General features: G+C 38.3%; 2 protein-coding genes across 2 annotated transcripts; both read left to right on the top strand.

Moving 5' to 3' along the window:
- The first annotated feature begins 1,579 nt into the window (after positions 1-1,579).
- Positions 1,580-13,243, top strand: LOC114546785 (RNA polymerase II elongation factor ELL). Its single transcript, XM_028565842.1, has 12 exons — positions 1,580-1,869; positions 3,499-3,543; positions 3,749-3,870; positions 4,651-4,811; positions 7,630-7,943; positions 8,579-8,703; positions 9,574-10,060; positions 10,148-10,235; positions 10,326-10,392; positions 10,573-10,744; positions 11,530-11,574; positions 11,841-13,243. Exons 1-12 carry the CDS (start codon positions 1,735-1,737, stop codon positions 11,943-11,945), a joined length of 1,866 nt encoding a protein of 621 aa, XP_028421643.1. The 5' UTR covers positions 1,580-1,734; the 3' UTR covers positions 11,946-13,243.
- A 329-nt stretch (positions 13,244-13,572) lies between these two features.
- Positions 13,573-19,582, top strand: d2hgdh (D-2-hydroxyglutarate dehydrogenase). The gene is made up of 10 exons (XM_028565977.1): positions 13,573-13,762; positions 14,508-14,878; positions 14,963-15,020; positions 15,109-15,248; positions 15,372-15,565; positions 15,678-15,846; positions 15,968-16,111; positions 16,223-16,365; positions 18,277-18,442; positions 18,678-19,582. Exons 2-10 carry the CDS (start codon positions 14,536-14,538, stop codon positions 18,938-18,940), a joined length of 1,620 nt encoding a protein of 539 aa, XP_028421778.1. The 5' UTR covers positions 13,573-13,762; positions 14,508-14,535; the 3' UTR covers positions 18,941-19,582.
- The last annotated feature ends 4,511 nt before the right edge of the window (positions 19,583-24,093 follow it).

The following is a 24,093-nucleotide window of genomic DNA, read 5'->3' as shown; positions in this document are numbered from 1 at the left end:
AAGTATGTGCGGCCTGTTGTTTCTGGTCTAGCTAGATCCGGTGTGGTGTTGTAGTTTTTCTAACGTTACAAGTTGTTGCAACAGCATGTGAAAAAAGTGCTAGGCCAAAAAGAACGTTAATCTCGCGATAAAGAAATGTACGCCGTTAAAATGAGTTTGCGTTAATGCCGTTAATAACGTGTTTAACTGACAGCACTATTTTAATTCAATGATAAAATATAGTGTATATTTTTCTGAAATAAGCCATTTTGCATAATGACTACTTTTACACAAGGTACTTTAAATAGGCCTATTATATTTTGATGCTTATACTTTTCTACTTTTACTCAAGTAACATTTTAAACGAATGCCTTTTATGTCTTGTAACAGTGTATTTCTACACTGTGGTGTTGTTGCTTTTACTTAATAAGTTAAAGATCTGATTCCATCAGTGTACAAGTCTTGATATTGTTTGAGGGATGCAATGTGGGTACTCGTGTCGACCTCAATATGTCTAAATCCTTGTTACGGCCCTGGATGAGTAGCTACATAACCAAACACTCTTTTACTCAGCCAGAAAAATCTCTTTTTAAAATGTATTATAGTTTTATTACTTTTTTATATTTTATTCAAACCGAAGGAAAGGCATGCTCTTTTACAGTTACACGGAAGAAATCTCCCCTGTGAAAGAAAGAAAATTAGTCTGCGTAGTAGTGGTATATTCCTTGGGGGGGATTGACATTACCAAGAATAAATGTTCTAATAAACCATCAGGAATTGTATACAAGAGGTAACTCTGCCCTCAGGAAGATTATTTTGGGCTTCAATCTTTGGAGAAATGAACTGGCAAAAAATCTGGCTAATTGGTGACAAGTCTTAATAACAAAGTAAAAGAGGTTTCTTTTAAAATCTTACATAAAATATATCCAGTAAAAAGGACATTAAGGAGATTTAAACTTGATATTGAATATTATTGTACTTTCTGTGAACTAGAAGAAGAAACAATCTGTCATTTGTTCTTTCACTGTATGTACACTAAATTATTTTGGGTAGATGTTCAACATCTTATAAGACGGAACACTGGGCAATCAATTCAATTTAAAGATAAAGATATTTTTATTTGTTTTGAAGGCAATGAGTTGGACAATGATTTTGTTTATTTTGTTCAAATAATCTTGTTATTGGGGAAATTCCACATTCACAAGAAGAAATGGGCGGACTCCAAACCAAGCTTTGAACACTTCTTTCAAGAACTGCACCAATACGGCAACACTATAAGAGACATTACAAATAAGAAGGCAATTAAGACTGGAATTGTGTTTGAAAAATTTCTCATGTACCGATGATACATTTGACTTAATATGTACTAAACTTTTCTTTTCTACTTTTTTATTTATTTCTACATATATTTTTCTCTGTATATGCACTGGCGTATATGTACTGGCGATGTACCTATGTTCTTTACTAAATAAAAAAAAAGAAAGAAAGACAATTAGCATAGTGCGAGAGAAAGAGAGAAAAAGTAGAAGTGGTTACGTAAGCACTACGTAAAGGTTTATTTATGTCTCTTGGCCAATAAAATCTGCTCAGCCGTCATGACGTAACGCGATCTACTCCAGAATAGCGCGCGGCGGAGGAGCAGTCACCACACTGAACCGTTTAGCCTCTCTCTCTGTATCATCTCGCCAATGTTTGTTTGTTTATGTGAGATTTGTTCGGTCCGGAGCCAGCCTGGCGGGGGGGATTTGCGGCAGGATGTCGGCGCTGAAAGAGAACCACTGTTACGGACTGTCCAGCGGTAAACTGAACCGTGGCGGTAACATCTCCGTTTTTCATGTTAAACTCACTGACAGCGCGGCAAGAGCCATTTGCTCCTTTCAAAACGTCAAGGTAGGTTATTTTTTAACAATTTCTCCTCGAAAAATTATCTTAAATATTGATATTGTTGTATATTGTTCGTCAAGGGGACCCTTACTTAACAACAAAGTGGGAAGAAAGGGCGAGGAAGGCGGCTGTTTGCATTTTAGCCGAAGTTCATCCCGGTTGTTGTCTCATATAAGCCTTCCTTAAGCTATGAAATGGAAATACATGTTGCATAATACAGTGCGGAACAGCTTCCCTGTGTGGTGATGCTTGTAACAAGCTGCTGGCCAAGTCGTTACAAGCTGCTGGCAAGTATTATGAATGTTAGTCGAGAAGAGAAGAAAGAGGTGTGCGTGTATGTGTGTGTGCGCGTGTGTGTGTGTGTGTGTGTGTGTGAGAGAGACTATTCGGAGGGCATTTTGGTTCACATTTGACCCAGTTATTCACAAATGACTCACACACTGCAGGAAGTCTGAGCAGACAACATTAATGTACACTTCCTCTATTCAGTAATTCCTTGTAACAAGGATAGGAAACTCCTCTCCAAAAAAAAAAATAACAGCCACCAGTTTTCTGACAAAAGGTGAAAACCGCACTGCTCCTGTCATACCTCTAGATTTCGCATAATAGCCTGCTGTTATGAGATAGACAGGAAGGAGGGGAAAACACCTCATCACACAACCTTAACATGCACACAAGACTGTTGCTGTGCATATATCTAGTTTCTTTATTTAGCTTTAAGTGTGTCTATTCATAACCTACTTGGTCTGATCACAGAGACAAAAAAACACCTCTACATGTAGCCGGGCCAAACTGAGTACTGGCAGCCACCTCACTCTCTGCACTCATCAACAGGTGGACTCACAAATCCTCTCCATGAAAAGGTCAACTTGAGCCTAGCCGTCACATAGTTTCCGTCGGTGCTGCAATCGTGTCACTTTGGGACTTTAATTTCTGCCGTTTCCCTACAGGCTAATTCACCCCAGTGAGAGAAAGATGACAGGCTGTTATTTCGCTCTGTTCACCACATTCTCATGTGACCACCTGATGTATTAGAGCAGCAGGTTATGGTGACCTTAGCCAGTGCCCTCTTTAAAATGACGTGCAATTTGTTAAATGGGCACATGATGCACAAGAGTCAGGATACGCCAGGGGCACATCCCAGGGGGTACATTGTGGAGTAGCTTACTTACTTTCATGTAAAAAATTTAAATTATGATTTGGTTAAAACCTTTTATGAAAGTGTTTAGGGGGAAAATAAGCACTCAAGGCTGATCTTAGATTTGTATCATCATTAGGTATATATATATATATATATATATATATATATATATATATATATATATATATATATATATATATATATATATATATATATATATATATATATATATATATATATATATATTGAGTTCCCCTTTACGTTCAGATCAGCGCAGACATGGAGAACAACAGCCTACAAACAGAAAAGTAAAAGCAGTAATGAAACCACAATGAAAGAAGATGTAGCGCTTGTAGAAGCAGTACAGACCACAAAACATCCTCTGTGTTGTATGTTTCACAGACATCTTTACTGGCCTGTTATCAGTTCTGTGTGTGAGTGCATGCTTACTGGTGACACACTCTAATCAAATGATCTGTCTTTTTTTTCTTCAGAGTTTGTCTTCCCGTCCTGCCATCTGTTTTAATGGAAACAAAGGGGTAAGAGGAACTGGTCGACCTGTTGACCTATCCTTATTCAATAACGTCATCCCATGCATGACGATTTGAAAGCTGTTACATCTAATTCTCTCTCTCTCTCTCTCTCTCTCTCTCTCTCTCTCTCTCTCTCTCTCTCTCTCTCTCTCTCTCTCTCTCTCTCTCTCTCTCTCTCTCTCTCTCTCTCTCTCTCTCTCGCATGTCACAGAAAATCACCATCCCTTGCTCAGAGAATCAAGATGAATTGAGAGTATTCACCTTTGGCGTGACTAACATCGCCCGTGATAATCCAAATGGAAGCTTTGACTGCGTCCAACAGCTCGGCACTGGGTAATACGCAACAAATCATATAAAACGCAGAATCAGTTTACACTTTTTGAATATAAGTTAGATTAATTCTGTAATAGTTAGATCTGAAGGCTAACCTTGATCAGATGTCAAGGTTCAAAATTAAATTGGAAAGAAGACAGCAAACAATGTCATTAAAAAAAGAAATAGGGGAGACCACCCATTTCGTGGTGCATGGCGATAATGTGCTAAATTCAAAATCTACTCATCAGTGCTGTAGGCATGTTCGGTGCACAGTGATTATGTTTACTTACTAGGAGTTAACTGAGCTTCTGGAAAAGATTCAATATTGTAAAATGTTTCCGCCCCCCCACTCACCCTGCTGGTAAGATCTTTCTGTCAGACTCTTTAAATGCCAGAAAACCCAGGGTGTTCTGACAGTCCAAGTCTAAGAAGCCTGGCAATGTAGAGAAGTGAGTTTAATAAATGCCAAAGAGTTGTGAAAAGTTAAGGAAGTATTCATCAAATCTACTGTTTGAATCCTGACACAAACACACAAGCGAACTTTTGGAGCTGTTGCTAAAAGGGGGCAAAATACTGTTAAACTACAGATAGATGTCATGTATATGGTAGTAAAGTAGTCCAGCTGAAAGAAGCATAAATCTAACCGAACACTACCAAAACATCAGGTAAAGAGAGACACATTCAAACACTCATCTTATGTCTTATCGTTGTCAATCACTTGACATAGATAACCCGTAGAAGGAGTCCTGAAAGCTCTGTCAGATCGCTGTCTTGACTCGCTGTCCTCCCTCCTCTCAGTGCTGCCGAAGAGCTGTCATGTCTCGGGGTGATTCAGAAAAAGATGACCGTCAACGCAACGGATGACTCGTACGATAAGGCTCGACAGAGCATGGCCCAAGCTGAGGAGGAGACACGCAGCCGGGGGGCCATTGTCATCAAACAGGGGGGGCGCTTCCAGGGTAGGAAACAGTCACACTCACACAATCTAGAGACTTGGTTATACAAGAGATAACTCCAGCTAAGGAATAAGACTGGCCTGAAGACAAATGTGTACTGTACTGATAAAAGCCACAGTCAGCCATATTGCATTGGTTGCCATAGCAACACGTGTTGAAACCAGTGACATGGTAACAGTCAGTCTTTTAGTCTTTTTTTCTTTCTTTCTTTTGTCATTTTCTATTACACTATACTTTCTATATAGCACACATGCACATACAATTATGTATACATTGTGTGTGTGTGTATATATATATATATATATATATATATATATATATATATATATATATATATATATATATATATATATATATATATATATATATATATATATATATATATGTATGTATGTATGTATGTATGTATGTATATATATATATATGTGTGTGTATGTGTATATATATATATACATACATACATACATACATACATACAGTGAGGAAAATAAGTATTTTAACACCCTGCTATTTTGCAAGTTCTCCCACTTGGAAATCATGGAGGGGTCTGAAATTGTCATCGTAGGTGCATGTCCACTGTGAGAGACATAATCTAAAAAAAAAATAATCTAGAAATCACAATATATGATTTTTTTAACTATTTATTTGTATGATACAGCTGCAAATAAGTATTTGAACACCTGTCTATCAGCTAGAATTCTGACCCTCAGAGACCTGTTAGTCTGCCTTTAAAATGTCCACCTCCACTCCATTTATTATCCTAAATTAGATGCACCTGTTTGAGGTCGTTAGCTGCATAAAGACACCTGTCCACCCCATACAATCAGTAAGAATCCAACTACTAACATGGCCAAGACCAAAGAGCTGTCCAAAGACACTAGAGACAAAATTGTACACCTCCACAAGGCTGGAAAGGGCTATGGGGAAATTGCCAAGCAGCTTGGTGAAAAAAGGTCCACTGTTGGAGCAATCATTAGAAAATGGAAGAAGTTAAACATGACTGTCAATCTCCCTCGGACTGGGGCTCCATGCAAGATCTCACCTTGTGGGGTCTCAATGATCCTAAGAAAGGTGAGAAATCAGCCCAGAACTACACGGGAGGAGCTGGTCAATGACCTGATAAGAGCTGGGACCACCGTTTCCAAGGTTACTGTTGGTAATACACTAAGACGTCATGGTTTGAAATCATGCGTGGCACGGAACGTTCCCCTGCTTAAACCAGCACATGTCAAGGCCCGTCTTAAGTTTGCCAATGACCATTTGGATGATCCAGAGGAGTCATGGGAGAAAGTCATGTGGTCAGATGAGACCAAAATAGAACTTTTTGGTCATAATTCCACTAACCATGTTTGGAGGAAGAAGAATCATGAGTACCATCCCAAGAACACCATCCCTACTGTGAAGCATGGGGGTGGTAGCATCATGCTTTGGGGGTGTTTTTCTGCACATGGGACAGGGCGACTGCACTGTATTAAGGAGAGGATGACCGGGGCCATGTATTTCGAGATTTTGGGGAACAACCTCCTTCCCTCAGTTAGTGCATTGAAGATGGGTCGAGGCTGGGTCTTCCAACATGACAATGACCCAAAGCACACAGCCAGGATAACCAAGGAGTGGCTCTGTAAGAAGCATATTAAGGTTCTGGCGTGGCCTATCCAGTCTCCAGACCTAAACCCAATAGAGAATCTTTGGAGGGAGCTCAAACTCTGTTTCTCAGCGACAGCCCAGAAACCTGACTGATCTAGAGAAGATCTGTGTGGAGGAGTGGGCCAAAATCCCTCCTGCAGTGTGTGCAAACCTGGTGAAAAACTACAGGAAACGTTTGACCTCTGTACTTGCAAACAAAGGCTACTGTACCAAATATTAACATTGATTTTCTCAGGTGTTCAAATACTTATTTGCAGCTGTATCATACAAATAAATAGTAAAAAAATCATACATTGTGATTTCTGGATTATTATTTTTTTTTTTAGATTGTCTCTCACAGTGGACATGCACCTACGATGACAATTTCAGACCCCTCCATGATTTCTAAGTGGGAGAACTTGCAAAATAGCTGGGTGTTCAAATACTTATTTTCCTCACTATATATATATATATATATATAATATAACGTAAATTTAAAGGATACTGAGCCTCCACAAACATATTTGCAGAACATGCAGAAGCATGTAGTATTCTGTACAACATGCTTACCAAAATATACATTCACATGATAAAACCAGGGATTTAGCTTTTTCACCGCTGTCTTTCTTCTTCTAACCACCAAACCACTTCCTCCTAAACAGATATTTTAGCCACCGTCATCTTGTTTCAGTAAATACGCACATGCACACACACACTATTTTTGATGATTTTGTCAGTTCAGAGGAAGCCTGAACAAACACTTCCTCACTCACTACCTAACCTACTACGCGGTTATTTCCTAAATGAGATGGCAGCTTTTGCTTACTGAGATGTGTGTAAATGCTTGTAACCCGAATGTGGTTTTCTTAGAGGTGAAATTAGGTCTTTTCTCTTTTTATCCATAATTCTGCCACAGGACAAAATTGGTAATCCACCGATGCCTCTTCCTCTGGTGTCTGATCTTGCCAGATCTAGGCTGATCTGGTTTTTTTAAACAGGGGTTTTTACACATTTATTACCGGGAGATATGTTCATCCTTGTCACTTTCTAATCATGCAACGTTTTAAGAAAAAAACACAAAAACTACAGCACAAGTTAACTTACCTTTTTGATGATGATTACCTCAGCCATGCTCAAGCATATGTTTGCTTTATATGGCAAAAGTGCTGCTTTTTATGTGAGATTTCCTCCCCAGTTGCAGGCAAGAAGGTAACGGTGCGAGCCCCGGCCTCTGCACTGGCCAGCCTGACCAAGCCCCGACAATCTTCCCAGTCTCTCCTCAGCAACGTTAAGAGGCGTGTCCAAGTTGGCGTGTCCAAGCCCAAGAAGGGTGCCTGTGCTTTAAACAGGAAGAGCGCCGTGGGCGACATGCAGGAGAGGCCGCTCAGGGAGAGAGTAACACATCTGCTGGCTCTGAGGCCATACAAGAGGCCTGAGCTCATCCTGAGGCTGCAGAAAGATGGACTGGCAGCAGGAGACAAAGACATGCTGGACTCTGTACTGGTGGAGGTAATTCATTCTCCTCTTTAGCCCAGTAAGCGCAGGTCTCGTTAAAAGTAGTAGAAGAACCATTTTGGAGCTTTAGAGACAAACACCAGGGCTGTCATTTTGCAATTTTATTTTTTTTGTTATGACACTAGTCTATATCAATTATGTTTCATTTACGGGATTCTCATCACACACTCGACAGCCATTTTAATTCAGAGCTTGCCTCCCCTACGTGCGTGTTCCACCAAACAAGTTCCTTCCTGAGGCCATTTTGCTGCGGCACCGTTGCCTCACCTGGTGCTTAGCGCCGCCCGAGATGATTGTGATTGGTTTAAAGAAATGCCAATAAACCAGAGCACTTTTTGCTCCTATCCAGGAATGTTGTGTGGACTAGCCAGACCCTCCTCCGCAGCGCTGTGGAGATAGGTCCGGCAGTGCGAGACCATTATGACACTAAACATCAAGTTAACATTTTTTTACAGATCAGAAAAAAGTTACATATCAGAATCGGAAGCATTATACACTTTTTACACTGTAGTGACATGATGTCACTCTGAAAACAATTTAAACAGATCAAGGCAATTCATTTCTTCTCTGAGCACTGAAGATGCGTCTTTTCTCACCCGTTTTATTTTTGTGTGTGTATTTGCACACAGGTTGGCCAGCTCAATAGTAGAGACAACACATTTGTTCTAAAGGATGGTCTGTATAAGGAGCTGCACAAGGACTGGCCAGGCTACACCTCAGGGGACCAGCAGCTTCTGAAACGAATCCTCGTCAGGTAACACCCGATTCTGAGACACTTGCCACTAGGGCTGGGCGATATGGAGAAAAACAAATATCACGATATTTTTGACCAAATACTTCAATATCGATATTGCAAAGATATTATAGGGTTGACAATTATTGCTTTCCCAAAATATTTACACAATGAGGTTTGTGATAAATTCTCATCAGTAATGTGGATATAATGATTAAGTTGGTAAAGGCAAATAACAGAACAGTTGGAACAGTCTGGTAGGTTCAGAAAATGACATCAGTTACTGTAATGCAGCTCGTTAAACCAGGAAAAGACAACACATAAGCCATTTATGATATTACGATATCTAGTCACATATCACGATATTGATATAAAATCGATGTATTGCCCAGCCCTACCACCATGTTCGTATCGTGAAAATGTCTGCCTTCAACGTAGAAGAAAATAAAATATTTAATCATCAAATAAGGAAATGTGGGGCCCTTAGATACTAGTTCCTGCAAGGCTTTATTTGTTTGCATTTCCACAGCATCTCACAAACTTAAACAAAAATAAAAAGATTGTGCAGGTGAGATTAAAAAAAACCCTGGGGGCTTCATAGAAGGAATCTCACCAAAGGAAGAGAAGAAAAAGTATAATAAGCAATTACAAGAGTTCTAAAATCTACAAATTGAACACAAGTAAGCACTGGATTTTAAAAACAAGCTTATGATTGGCTACATAAAACAACAAAGGCATAAAATAAATGACCAGAATATAGATACAGTGAGGATGTGTGGACTTGTGTGAGTAGTTGTGAGAGAACTGTGGAGATTATACAGTACTATATATGCATAACAAAGTGTAGATTTTGTAAAATTGTTTATTTATCACCTTCTTATTACTGTGCAGGAGACTGTTTCAGCCCCAACAGAACCTGCTCACCATTCCAGAGGCCCAGGTCAGTCCACTGCGAGACACCCCAAACTCCTCCCCAGCGCACCGTCCAAAACCTTCCCTGCCAGAGGAATACACTGACCCTTTGGCGAGTAAGAAGCCCAGGATATCCCGCTTGTCCGGCAAAGCAGCAAGTGACATGTCAAGAGTGAGGCCGTCTGAACAAGCGGCTGATAAAGACGTTACAGAAGCGACAGGGAATGACGAGCAAAGAAACCACCTTGATCCTCGGAAGCTTTTTGACAACTTGTCTGCAGTCTGTCAGCAGGAAGCAGAAGTGGCCAAGAGGCTAGGACAAACTCCCTGTGCTCAGGAGGAACATAAAGTCACCGCAGACCCCCCGCAACCCAACTCTGATCGCTCCCCGCCCCCTGTGATAGTGCCTGATGCGAACAGACACACAGTCAAAAGGAAGAAGAGCAAACACAAACACAGAGATCAGGTGAGAAAACCACTTTTTATTTAGTTTTATAGGTTTTCCGTTTCACGTGATGCATTGGTAACTGGGATTTTGTTTTGGTTTGTCAAGGAGAAGGATAGGTGGAGAGACAAGAAAGAACGGAGAAAAGAACGCAGTTCAGAGGATCCAAACAGTGAAGTTTCGGCGGACTGCATAGGTGAGTGCTGTTAGCTGTTGACGAGTGACTTTACGAGTCAATTGTTTAGGATTTTCATATGGTTTGACATTGTTTTCTTTTTTCTTCCAGAGCCAAGTGAAATTTTGTTTGACTCTAATGTGCTTCAAGCGGACCATGACACAGCAGACTATCTACTGTAAGTACACCTGTTGTTAGTTCTTGTGTGTGTGTCTGCACCGAAAGTGCTTTTTTTTTTTTTTTTTTTTTTTTTTCTCACACTTTGCAGTTCAAAACTTCTGCAGGTTGTTAACATGGCATGCTGTAGGTGGGTATTTTACAGATCTGATCATAGTGTCCTTTTATGTTCTCTACACAGGAAGTACACAGTGATTTGCAGTCAGGACCAGAGACAGAGGTACAAGCAGGACTTTAACACAGAGTACAGCGAGTACAGAGATTTACATGCTCGTATTGACGGAGTGACGCGGCAGTTCATGGAGCTTGACACGCAGCTCAAACGGCTACACCACGAATCTCATAAATACAAGGTAAAAAAAAACATGAAGACATTTATTTTGACTACCGTTAAATTAGGGCTTTTAAATTAGGGCTTTTTTCCTTGCCACTGTCGCAATAGCCACTGCTAATGCTTGCTCTTGAGGGAATTACTGTAATTGTTGGGGTTTTGGAATTTATAGAGTGTGGTCTAGACCTACTCTATCTGTAAAGTGTCTCGAGATAACTCTGTTATGATTTGATACTATGAATAAAATTGAATTGAATTAAAGAGATAATCCGCATAAAATCTTAGTTTAGAGCAACGCTCATCACCTGCATTTTCCAGTCTTTATTTCATAAAAATAATAAATGATAAATACAATTAATTCTGTCATAAGCTCTGTGGTTGCACCAGAGGTAACACATAAAGTCATATATTTGCAAAATAATAACTGTTTAGAGCATACTGAGCAGGGGTTTAACCCTAAACAAAATCCACAGTTCAGTAACCCGGGGAAACCTATTTTATTCTGAAAATTTAACCTTAAATGGTGCTTCGTGGGATATAATTCTTACTGTAGAATTTAAGGGTCTTAAACATCGGCATATGGTTACATAAATATCAATATGTCAGTAATTGTCCATTGTTATTACGTTTGAAATATTTCTACGGGTGATTTAAGTTTTGCTGTTCTGTTTTCCATCACATTAATATTATTAGGAATGTCACATAGTCTGGTCAAGTTTTTTTCTAGTTTGATGACATTTAACAAACAAACGTTATGGAAGTTATATAAATGTCTACTTGTATTAATTCATTCTATTCCTCTTGCAGACGGTTCGTAATCAGATTCTTCAAGAATATCGCAAAATTAAAAAGGTAACAACTTTTAGAGGATGGATAGATATTTAGAAATGATGTTGTAGTATGAGGAAAAAAAAACAAGATTTTAACTGTGTCGGGCTTGGACATAAATATCTCAATGCCTGTCGGGCTCGGGCCGGGTTCGGTTACTGCTCTGTCGGACGCGGGCTCGGGCTCGGACAGAAAAATGTGGCCGGATCCGCACTCAAACAACTTTCTTAAGACTTGATTCCATTTGATTCCATTTTTTTTTTTTTTTTTTTTTTTTTTTGTCTCTTTAGTCTAACCCTAACTACAACCAGGACAAGACTCACTGTGAATATCTACACAACAAACTGGCCCACATCAAGAAGCTTATATCAGCGTACGACCAACAACAGCTCTGACTGTGAGACAAGTGAACTTGATGACAATAATCACCCTGAGGCAGGGGAGGTTCACGCTGCTGGATGCCATCAAGCTGGAAATCTATGGTCTTCATGGCTAAACGACGTCTCACAAGACCTGCTGGAAATGTGACAGAGGTTGGGAGTCTTTTGTGAATAGCAGTCGTGGTACGCTGTGAAAAGCAAGGCCTATATTATGAGATAATTTTTTACAAGATGGGAAATCTTCTTTGAACACCTGTCTCTATTTCACAAGACAGGTGTGTAGGAGAGGGATGGGTAGGTCAAAAGTTGCAAACAACCACTCACATACTGACCTTCATCAGGCTGACAATAGATGCCCAACACTGAAATGTCACAAATACATTTGTTTTTGCAGGATAGACTAGTATGCTGGAGTTTGTTTGCCACTTTTGACCTACTCATCATCCCTCTCCTATGTCTCATGAAATAGATGTGCAAAGTATTCCTCTGTTCTAAATCTTCTTTGAAAAAAAAAAAAAAAATGGTTCAACCATTAGGCTGCTATGACAGTGACATGATGCTGCCAAGGACACATGGAGTAACTATAGTTTTTACTGAGGCTCTTGAAGCTAAACGTAAGCTCTCACTCTTTAAAAATGCACACAGATACATGTGGAGAGGAGGTGCCAAGACTAACAACATTTGTAGATTCCCATCACACATTTTAGATTTTGTTTGTGAATCAAATAAATTTGGGTATTTGCTTTTGTGTTCTGTTAGACATGTCAGCATTAACGATTAGTCGAAACCATGAGATAACTGCACGCTGTACATACCCAGACAGCTCCTATGAATGGCAGCTGGGATGCAGAGGTGCACATCCTGAGAAGAACTGTTCTGTGGGTTTGGTGAATTGAGACTGTATCAGTGTTGTTGTGTCAGTACTTCTCAGTTCAGACCTGATCTGCTCAGTAATGACTTCTTAAAGTATTGCCAGTGCCTGAAATGTTTTGTAATACTGGACTGGTTTCATAGTATTCCACTGGTGTTGTACCTCATGTGGCTTTCTTGGATCACAAAAGACTGTTATGTTAAACACAATGTGAACTTGAAGTTGTATTCAGGGATATTTACAGTATGAGCTTCAGTAAAAGTGTAACTGATAACTGGTTTTAGTTATCCGAGTACTGGAAGTTAAGGAGTCATTGTTACTGTAGGCCGAGACGATGAAGAATTAAGAAATAAAAATATTTTGTTGCATGCTTTGTACTACAGAATGCATGAGAATTAAATCGGAAGTTTTGTCAGTTTCAAATAAATTCATTTTGTATGAACTTTCTTATTTAAAATGATTTTCTTTTACATGGTTAGTCTGTATATTTGTTTTATACAGTAGGTATGCAAGACATTTCTTGACCATTTTCATTAGTACAATTCAAGTCCTAGTTCAATTATACCCATTTTAAGCAAACTGTATGGGGGGGAAAAGCTGGGGAAAGACGGATTATCCCTCGCGGTGAAGTAAAAAGTGAGTAATTAACTATTTTCTCTAAAATCTCAAGTGAAGTGACTTTATTTTTCACAGTCATCATTGGCTGCACAGTGATGATGAAAGGCTCACAGCGATTGGTTCAATCTCAAAGACGGCTTCTCATTGGTCCATTGCCATCTCCATGACCTTTCACCTCCGTCAACCACAGCAGCGTCCTGTCCTGCTAGTTGTAAACAAAATGACTGTGGCATGCTTAAGTAACTTAATTGCTTTTGAACTTTGTGACAACTTTCGCACTGAGATATGACACGAAAGAAGACACACGGACAGAAACATGCTGGTTGTTAGGTGAACGTTTATGGTAAGTAAATAAATATATTGCCTGCAAATTTATTTTCAAACCGTGTGCTAATCGAGCTAAGCTAACTGAAATGACAGCTCCATCAGCTTTTAGCTCTCAATAAATTAACCGTTTATTGTGGCGAAAACAGCGATGAAAAGCAATGCCAGTTTGCTACCAGTTTGTTAACATTAACGGTAAATGCGTAAATTCAGAGAACACTCAAGTATGATGACACTTTCCCCTTAAAAAACAGTATAGACCAGCTTAAGGTGGTTGCTGGTGTTAGCTGGTGTTAGGCTGGTTTAGTTGGTTTATCAAGCAGTTTTTCTCAGCAGGGTTAACGTTACTACTTGAATCATGTAAAAACAACATTTCACAATATAATGTAGAGAGAAACAAAGTGGCCAGGCCAGTGGTATGTGTCTAATTTGATGTAGAAGATTGAAATGAACTGAACTGAACGGGCTGGCTAATACACTGCCTTCTGCAACACTTGTCTGTCTAGACTCATATTCTACATTACGGGAGGACAGTACTCTGAGACTATCTTATAGCATTGGCTTGCTAACTAACAGACATTAGCTACAAAGCTGACAAATGAGTAGGGACATGAAGTTTAGTTGTAATTTACCCAGCTGCTCCACATAGCTAGTCTCAACTCCATACCAGGTATATAAGAATTTGAATATCAGCTGAAGTGAGAGGTTAACCAGCTTCTCTCTTGAGGAACAGATTTATGATTCATTCCCCGTCTTTTCTGCAGCCTGTGTTTTGCCGCCTATACCCCAGTCATGGCAGGGATTTCCCAAAGAACACTAAGACTGAGGACAGCTCTCAGTAATCTCAGCCTCCATAGCACCTTCTCATTAACAGCCACAGCCAGACTTTCACCTGTGGATCTCCGCAGTCCATTTCGTCCCGCCAGCTCATGGCAGTTTGGAGTCTGCTGTCGAACGCTGCACACTGGGGCAGACAGGCCCGAGCCATCCCTTGCTGCAGCCCCAGACAGGCTGCCTTTCTCCAGAATAACCCAGGAGGATTTAGCCTTCTTCAGGAAGATCGTACCAGGACGAGCCATCACTGATCCGGACCTGCTGGAATCCAGTAATGTGGATTGGCTCAAGTCAGTGAGAGGTGAGAAATTAATTTCAGTCCACCTCTTACACCAATTCACTGATGGTAAAAGCGTTCATTTCTCTGTTCATACATATTCTGCAGGTTCCAGTGAAGTGTTGCTGAGACCTCAAACAGCCGAGGAAGTTTCTCAAATTCTGAAGTAAAGAACACACAGTGTGTGGAACGGACAAATACACAAGTGAGGGGTTTTTGAGGTGGTTAAAGCTGTTGCATTCCCCCTCCTGTAGGTATTGTAACAGTCGTAATTTGGCCGTGACCCCTCAAGGAGGTAACACTGGGCTGGTTGGGGGCAGCGTGCCAGTTTATGATGAGGTCATCCTCTCCACTGCCCTAATGACCAACATCCTTACCTTTGATAGTATATCTGGTAAGTCTTAAAATACTGAACTTTTACCCCAAATGAGCTGCCTGCCTTTAATAAAAAATAAAATAAAAAGGTGTTTTACAGCATTTATTTATTTGACTAATCTTTAGAGATTATTTCCGTCAGGCATTCTGACCTGTCAGGCAGGTTGTGTTTTGGAGAACTTGTCCCTTTACCTGGAGGAAAGAGACTACATCATGCCACTTGATCTGGGGGCAAAAGGCAGTTGCCACATTGGGGGAAACGTGGCAACGAATGCAGGTGGACTCCGTCTGCTGCGATACGGCTCCTTACACGGGACTGTGCTGGGTCTGGAAGTGGTGAGTGGAGTATATAAATGAGGGACTTTGACATTCCTTAACAAGTATTATATCAAACAATAGCTAAAGGATATAACACTGATCTAATGTTTGTGTGTTGATGTATGTACAGGTGTTGGCAGATGGGAAAGTGCTGGACTGCTTGGCCACGCTGCGGAAAGATAATACAGGATATGATCTCAAACAGCTCTTTATAGGGTCAGAGGGCACACTGGGGGTCATCACTGCAGTGTCCGTCCTGTGTCCACGGAAACCCAAATCTGTTAATGTGGTTTTTCTGGGTATGATTTTCTCATTGCTTAATTTTTACACTGTTATTTGCAATTGTTAAGCACGATAAGCACGTGTGCAGAAAGTTAAAGGTTCCCATGACTTGATTTTATTCTCTTAAATTCCTGTTAGGCTGTGAGACCTTTGAACACTTGCTGAAGACATTTCAGCTCTGCAGGGGCATGCTGGGAGAAATTCTGTCAGCCTATGAATTCCTGGACAGTGAATGTATGCAGCTGCTGAATATGCACCTCAAACTACCCAATCCCATCTCTGGTAGGCACACGGACGCACACACATGCCCAGTTTTGAAGTAAATAAACACACGCACGCACACACACACACACACATACATACACATGACAAACTCTTTCTTCCATCTTGCAGATTGCCCATTTTACGTTGTCATAGAAACGTCTGGATCTGACCCAACACATGATGGGGAGAAACTCCACAATTTCTTAGAGGAGGCGATGACATCATCATTGGTTACTGATGGGACTGTGGCAACCGAAGACTCAAAAATAAAGGTTTTGTTTCTTATCTTTTAAAGAATAAGTCTGTTGATATTTCCCATGAAAAGACTTTGACTAACAAGTATTTTTGCGTAGCCAAATCGTGATAAAGCATATTCCTCTGTGCTATAGGCTCCATTATTGTCTAAGAGCGATTTAAAAAGACATCATTGAGCCACATTGTTGCACTAAGTGTGACATTCAGTGCTCCTTCATTGCAATAAACATGGACACCATAATTTATTTGGAGTGAATCCCACTAGGGTTTAATATTTTTCCCGAAAATGAGATGAATCAGATCACGGGAAATAGACAGCCCATATTCCGGGAATCCCCGGAAATGGCCGAGAAATGGCTGTTTTTTTGGTTTGTTTTTAGCCCAAGTACTGTATCGATATCATTCAAATATGCGTTCCCAAAATCCCAAACTGACATTTTTTATATTATTTGTATCATTTTTAGGACTAAAGAACACAGTTTATGTCCATCATCAACACAGTTTGCAATGATCAATTCTGCTGCGTGATCAAGTGAGCTGCGTGCTGCAGCGTGACATCTGCTGCAGCGCTAATTATGAAATGCCAGGTGGAATGTCTGGGACTTGTCTTCTGAAAATCTAGGCAACCCTTATATAATCAATGTTTTATAGAAATCTATTATACAAATACGAATAAAATACGAAATATGAAAATATGCTTAGGTAAACCATTGAATGATTTCTAAACCAGTACGTTATCGAAATCCATTCTGTGCCTGTTGAGGATGTGTAAGAGGCTGCAAACGGGAATAATCACTCGAAGTTAACCAAATACAAATACGCCTTATAAACCGGTCACACAACTTGCACTGAGCTGTTTCATTGTCCGGTCTTTCAAAATGCTCCCAAACAAAGCTGGCCGCAGACATCGTTAGCGGAGCTAGGTAGCCCAGCTGCGTAGTGCGTGCTGCGTAATGAACTTCTTCTTTTTTAATGAATGAATGTATTGAGCCTGTGTAATGATTTAGGGAGCCTGTATTACCGTAGCTACCGTCGCCTGCATCAACGTTACCGTATGAGAATAATAGACACGCACTCCTTGCCTTTTTTTATTTTATTTTATTTCCCGTTTCCCGTCATAACATTTCCCGGGAAACGGGAAATGGTTTTGATCAGATTTCCCGGGATTAAACCCTAAATCCCACCACACCATCCTGCTGTAAAAACATAGTTCAGTAAACAAATCTGAAAACTGAGAATAGTCTCCAACAAATACACAATTTAATCCTGTTTGAGTCATGTTTGCTAAAAAACTACAAATATGCTTTGGCTGAGTGCCACAGACGGTGTATGGAAATCAGAAAGTATTAAGAGACTCATTGTTGGTTCTTTTTATGGGACTCATTGACAATAACAATATCATAATTTGTAAAAGCTTTTGACCTAAACTTAAGTAATGACTTTCATATTAGGGTTGTTTAATCAATACTTCTGTGGGGACTCAAGAATCTGCCCATTTTTCTAAATGACCAATGTAGAAAACAGGCTTTTATGTCTTTGTACGGTTACATTTTTTTCTTTTGTATTTTTTCGGCACTGACTAAGGGTTTGATTTTCCTCTCTGGGCCTTTTTTTATTTAAAATTTTTTTGTGCGAGTGTGTGTGGTTTGTTCTTTTTGTTTTGTTTTATTTTCTATTTATACTCTTGATGGTATCATGAGACAGGAAGCACTGGACTACTTTGGTTATTGTATGTATTCTCATATAGCCTCTGTCTTTCTTTTATTACTTCATTAACTTCATGTAACAATGTCAGATGCTGTATACCCATCTTGTATGTAGGTTTTTTCGATTTTTTTTTTGTAAAAGTTTAAAAAAGTAAAAAAAAAAATCCGCCCATTTTTTTGTTTTTGATGATGTAATCAGCCTTTCCATTTCCACCTTTTCAGGCACTGTGGTCGATGCGTGAACGTATCACGGAGGCGCTGACTCACGATGGCTTCAATTACAAGTATGACATCTCACTTCCGGTGGAGCGGATCTACCAGCTGGTGACAGACATGAGGGAGCACCTGGGGGGGCGAGCCAAGCGTGTGGTGGGATACGGACACGTAGGTAAGACCAGAAGATGGAAAGAAATGAAAACAAGTCTGTATATATCAGAAGGGAAGTAATGGCCTGCTAGCATAAGATATGACTTCTTGGTAACGATGTTGATTGCTATACCTACAGCAACTCATTCTCCATTCTGAAATACTTTTATGTGTACAAAAATACCAAGTTTTTGAGTAAATGTGGTGTTTAAGTGAGTTAAACACGCATCGTTGCAAATTGTCCCTTCATTTCTTAGGAGATGGAAACCTCCACTTGAACATCACCTCTCCTGCCAAAGACCCTGCTCTTCTCGCTGCCATTGAGCCCTTTATCTACGAGTGGACGGCCAGCTGTCAAGGCAGCATCAGTGCAGAGCACGGACTGGGCCTGAAGAAGAGGAACTATATCTACTACAGTAAACCCAGCCAGGCTGTGGCTCTCATGGGTAATATCAAGGCCATGCTGGACCCAAAGGGCATTCTCAACCCGTACAAGACTCTTCCAGATAACCTGAAATGACCCAAAATGAATGTGTACAGAGCTCATGCAATCGTATTACCTTTTTCACACATTTAGTGCCGAGCTGCAGGTTTAGCACGTAGTTTCATTGCCATCTGCACAAAGCATCACTTTCAGAATGACTTCAACACCTCAACAAGCTGCTTACTTTGTTCTGTAGCATGACAAGTAAAGTTACTGCTAAATGTTATCAACTACCACTGCTACTGGCAGTAGCTTTAGTCCTCCTTATTCCATAGAAAATCCAACGAGGTTTAGATCTTAAATAATAATAATAATATTATGATATATGAAAAATAAACATATTTTTCAGTATTGCTGAAAGGATGCGAGTGAATGATCTGTAGGCAGTAGTTTGCCTTCTAGAGGGCAGACAGAACGATTACAGTAATGTCTGCATATACAGTACAAGGTCTTGTGCATTTTAAAATTGTGGCAATGTACATATGAATCTGACTATAGTTTTAAGAGAAAATTATGAACCTGTATTTGTGTATTTACTGAAATACTGTACATTCAACCCTTAGGCAAGTGTGCAGTAAATGTTTTATTACATATACAATCATTTGTGAACAGCTGTAACTGCACAACCAAGCAACTGTATCTGTTTCTAATGAAACTTGAATAAATGAATACAGAGTGTTTTTCTTGTTATTTAGGTAACTTGTACAGTGTTGCATGCTGGGACATGGAGTTAATGGAAGCCCACCTCACAACAGAAAACAACTTTATCTCCAATATCTTAAAATTATGTCATATCTAGCACAAACAAGTCTTCCTTTATTCCTATCTACTTGCACAGAAGAGCCACAGCGAGTTTACGAAGTATGCCAAGCAGAGAAAATCATTTTCTTATTATACGATACAGACTGATGCCTTTTGTCATACTTTAGGTTCTTTATACTTTACTATGACTTTTTGATGACATACTATACTATGGCTTTTTATGACTTTTTTTTTTAAATTACACTTTATTCCAGAAAGCACGTACAGATTATGACAAATGAAATAAAGCACATAAAGGTTATGACAAATGAAATATTTTTCTCAGAATTATGACAAGATTTTATCACTGACCTCCGAGCCCTGTTCCATAATAATTTCTCCCCTAGCACATAGAACATAGTAACTGTCAAGTGGTTCTTAACCCTCGTATTATGTTAAGGGTCAATTTGACCCATTTGCGTTTTTGTGTTGACCAAAATACTGGTTAACTTATCTTTTTCTCCATGAAATTCTATGACATTTCCTCATTTAGGGTCATGGACTTTCATTAAATCTGGACACACTGATGTGTAGTGGAATGTCTGTTCAGAGTTTGTATACAAAGATGATGTTGTGGGTCATTTTGACCCAGAGACTTTCAACACCCATTTAGAGTGTGTGTGTGTGTGTGTGTGTGTGTGTGTGTGTGTGTGTGTGTGTGTGTGTGTGTGTGTGTGTGTGTGTGTGTGTGTGTGTGTGTGTGTGTGTGTGTGTGTGTGTGTGTGTTTACCTGTCTTGTACAATCCTGGTCCCCATGTCAATGTAGACGAACGCCTTGTTCCATTCAGGGGGCGCTGTCCCTTCTGACAGTACATGCCCAACAAGCCTGCCAAGTATGGCATCAAAATATGGGCATCCTATGATGCCAAATCTAGCTATGCATGGAATATGCAAGTGCATACCAGAAATATTTACACTAAATAATTGGTAAAAATTGTTTTGGGGAAAAAAATGTTGTTTTGAGTGTATTTACACTGTACAGGTCATTTTGACCCGTAACATCATCAATGTAATTTTTTTTCAACTTTATACGAGGGTTAAGAGGCAGGTACACAGCTCATTGTTGGCAGAGATTTGGTAAACTCAATATGATTGGAGACCATTTATGACTTAAATATTAAGCTTTTTTCTTTCTACATTAAAAGCCAATGGAGCAAACTTCAAATCCTCTTCAGGCTTCTTCCACTGCGAAATGCTACTCCTCCCACATACTTTCACATACAGACGGCATTCACAAAAACAGCCATTAGAAAATGATTCCACTTTTTAATATCTTTTTTGGGCTAGAGGGTAGTTCATGGCACATAATGCAAAAGCTGGTTCAGAGTTCAGTACCAGGATAGGGGGTAGAGGTTAAATAAACTTATTTCGACTTGCTATACTATGACTTTTTTATTATGTTTTTTTTACATGCTATACTATGACTTTTTTATTATGTTTTTTTTACATGCTATACTATGACTTTTTTTTATCACTTTCTTTGGACATACTAAGCCAGACTTTTTCAACGTACTATATTATGACTTTTCATCACTTTTTTTGACATGCTGTACTGACTTTTTTATCACTTTCTTCGAAATGCTATACTATGACTTTTTATAAATTCTTTCGACATACTATACTATGACTTTTTCAAAATGCTATACTATGACTTTTTTTCGACTTACTAAACTATTACTTTTTCATCACTTTTTTTGACATGCTGTACTGACTTTTTTATCACTTTCTTCGAAATGCTATACTATGACTTTTTATAAATTCTTTCGACATACTATACTATGACTTTTTCAAAATGCTATACTATGACTTTTTATAAATTCTTTCGACATACTATACTATGACTTTTTCAAAATGCTATACTATGACTTTTTTTCGACTTACTAAACTATTACTTTTTTATCACTTTTTTGACATTCTATACTAAGTCTTTTTCATATTCTATACTATGACTTTTCTCGACATACTATACTATGACTTTTTACAACTTCTCTACTCTATGAACATTCCCAAGAATAGAGAAGTTGCAGTAGGGGCTAGTTAGTGGCACATATAGCGAAAGCTGGTTTTAAGAACACAATGGTTGTGTGTTCAAACATCACAAGGCACAATGAATTTTAAGGTCTAAAAGTGAACATAAATGTGTCAAATATGCCAGGAGATCGTCCTCAAAAGTAGAGAAGTTGGCTTAGAGGGTAGTTAGTGGCACATCATTTTTTTTGACATACTATACTATGACTTTTTATCACTTTTTTTCGACTTGCTATACTATGAATTTTTCAATATACTATGATTTTTTATCACATACTATATTATGACTTCATCACTTTTTTCGACATACTATAATATGACTTTTTGATCACTTTTTTCGACATACTATACTATGACTTTTTATCACTTTTTTGACATGCTATACTATGACTTTTTTCGGCATGCTATACTATGCATTGTGTTGTGTGTTCAAACATCACAAGGTATGATGAATTTTAAGGTCTAACAGTGAACATAAATGTGTCAAATATGCCAGGAGATCGTCCTCAAAAGTAGAGAAGTTGGCTTAGAGGGTAGTTTTTCGACATGCTATACAATGACTATTTTTCAACATGCTACACTATGACTTTTTAATCACTTTTTTCAACATGCTATACTATGACTTTTCTATGACGTTTTGCGGCGTGCTATACCATAACTTTTTATGACTTTTTTGACATGCTATACTATGACGTTTTATGACTTTTTTGACATGCTATACTATGACTTTTTATCACTTTTTTGACATGCTATACTATGACTTTTTTATGACTTTTTCGACATACTATACTGTGACTTTTTTAGACTTTTTTGACAATCTATACAATGACTTTTTTTGACATGCTATACTATTACTTTTTATCTGTTTTTTTGGACATACTATACTATGACTTTTTGACATGCTATACTATGACTTTTTATGACATTTTTTCCACATGCTATACTATTACTTTCTTATAACTTTTTTCGACATTCTATGACTTTTTCGACCAACTATACAATGACTTTTTTTTTATCACTTTTTTTGACATACTATACTATAACTTTTATCACTTTTTTCAACATACTATACTATGACTTTTTTGTCATTCTATACAATGACTTTCTTCAACATACTATAACTTTTTTAATCACTTTTTTCGACATACTATATTATAACTTTTTTATCACTTTTTTCGACATACTATACTATGACTTTTTTATGACATTTTTTCCACATGCTATACTACTACTTTTTTATAACTTTTTTTGACATGCTATACTATGACTTTTTTGACATACTATACTATGACTTTTTTATCACTTTTTTCGACATACTATACTTTAACTTTTTTGTCATTCTATACTATGACTTTTTTGACATGCTATACTATGACTTTTATCACTTTTTTTTAATACTATGACTTTTTATTACTTTTTGTGGCATACTATACTATGACTTTTTATCACTTTTTGTCGACATACTATAATGACTTTTTTTGACATGCTATACTATGACTTTTTCGACATACTATACTATGACTTTTTTGTCATTCTATACAATGACTTTTTCAACATACTATACTATGACTTTTTATCACTTTTTCAACATACTATACTATGACTTTTTATCACTTTTTTCAACATACTATAGTATGACGTTTTTCACTTTTTTTGACATGCTATACTATGACTTTTTTCTGCATGCTATCCTATGCCTTTTTTATCACTTTTTAATCACTATTTTCGACATGGTATACTATGACTTTTTTAATCCCTTTTTCCGACATACTATACTATGACTTTTTCATCAATTTTTTTGACATGGTATACTATGACTTTTTTAATCCCTTTTTCCGACATCAATTTCTTTTGAATTTCAATGACTTTTTTAATCCCTTTTTCCAACATACTATACTATGACTTTTTCATCAATTTTTTTGACGTGCTATACCATGACCTTTTAATCCATTTTTTTTGACATGCTATATTATGACCTTTCTATGACTTTTTGCAGCATACTATACTATGACTTTTTTTAATCACTTTTTTCGACATACTATACTATGACTTTTTTGTCATTTTATACAAGGACTTTCTTCGACATACTATGACTTTATCACTTTTTTCGACATACTATACTTTGAATTTTGTGACATGCTATACTATGACTTTTTTCAACATGCTATACTACTTTTTATACTATACATTTTAATACTATGACTTTTTATTATTTTTTTCGACTTGCTATACTATGACATTTTCGACATACTATACTATGACTTTTTAATCACTTTTTTCGACATACTATATTATGACTTTTTGACATATTATACTATGATGACAATGAGAGGCAAATTGTAAAGCGCTTTGTCCAGTCA

Source organism: Perca flavescens, chromosome 20 (genome assembly GCF_004354835.1).
Source record: "Perca flavescens isolate YP-PL-M2 chromosome 20, PFLA_1.0, whole genome shotgun sequence".
In the NCBI taxonomy this organism is placed as follows: Eukaryota; Metazoa; Chordata; class Actinopteri; order Perciformes; family Percidae; genus Perca; species Perca flavescens.
The sequence above is the reverse complement of the archived record's forward strand: the minus strand, read 5'-3'. Positions and strand labels throughout refer to the sequence as shown.

What these genes read in the sequence shown, in the direction of transcription:
- d2hgdh (XM_028565977.1), top strand. Translation starts at nt 14,536, where the DNA reads ATGGCAGGGATTTCCCAAAGAACACTAAGACTGAGGACAGCTCTCAGT. An exon ending in TGTTAATGTGGTTTTTCTGG is followed by an intron (nt 15,847 to 15,967) that starts GTATGATTTTCT and finishes AATTCCTGTTAG; the next exon opens with GCTGTGAGACCTTTGAACAC. An exon ending in GGTGGGATACGGACACGTAG is followed by an intron (nt 18,443 to 18,677) that starts GTAAGACCAGAA and finishes TTCATTTCTTAG; the next exon opens with GAGATGGAAACCTCCACTTG.
- LOC114546785 (XM_028565842.1), top strand. Translation starts at nt 1,735, where the DNA reads ATGTCGGCGCTGAAAGAGAACCACTGTTACGGACTGTCCAGCGGTAAA. An exon ending in ACAGGGGGGGCGCTTCCAGG is followed by an intron (nt 4,812 to 7,629) that starts GTAGGAAACAGT and finishes TTTCCTCCCCAG; the next exon opens with TTGCAGGCAAGAAGGTAACG. An exon ending in TGGACTCTGTACTGGTGGAG is followed by an intron (nt 7,944 to 8,578) that starts GTAATTCATTCT and finishes ATTTGCACACAG; the next exon opens with GTTGGCCAGCTCAATAGTAG.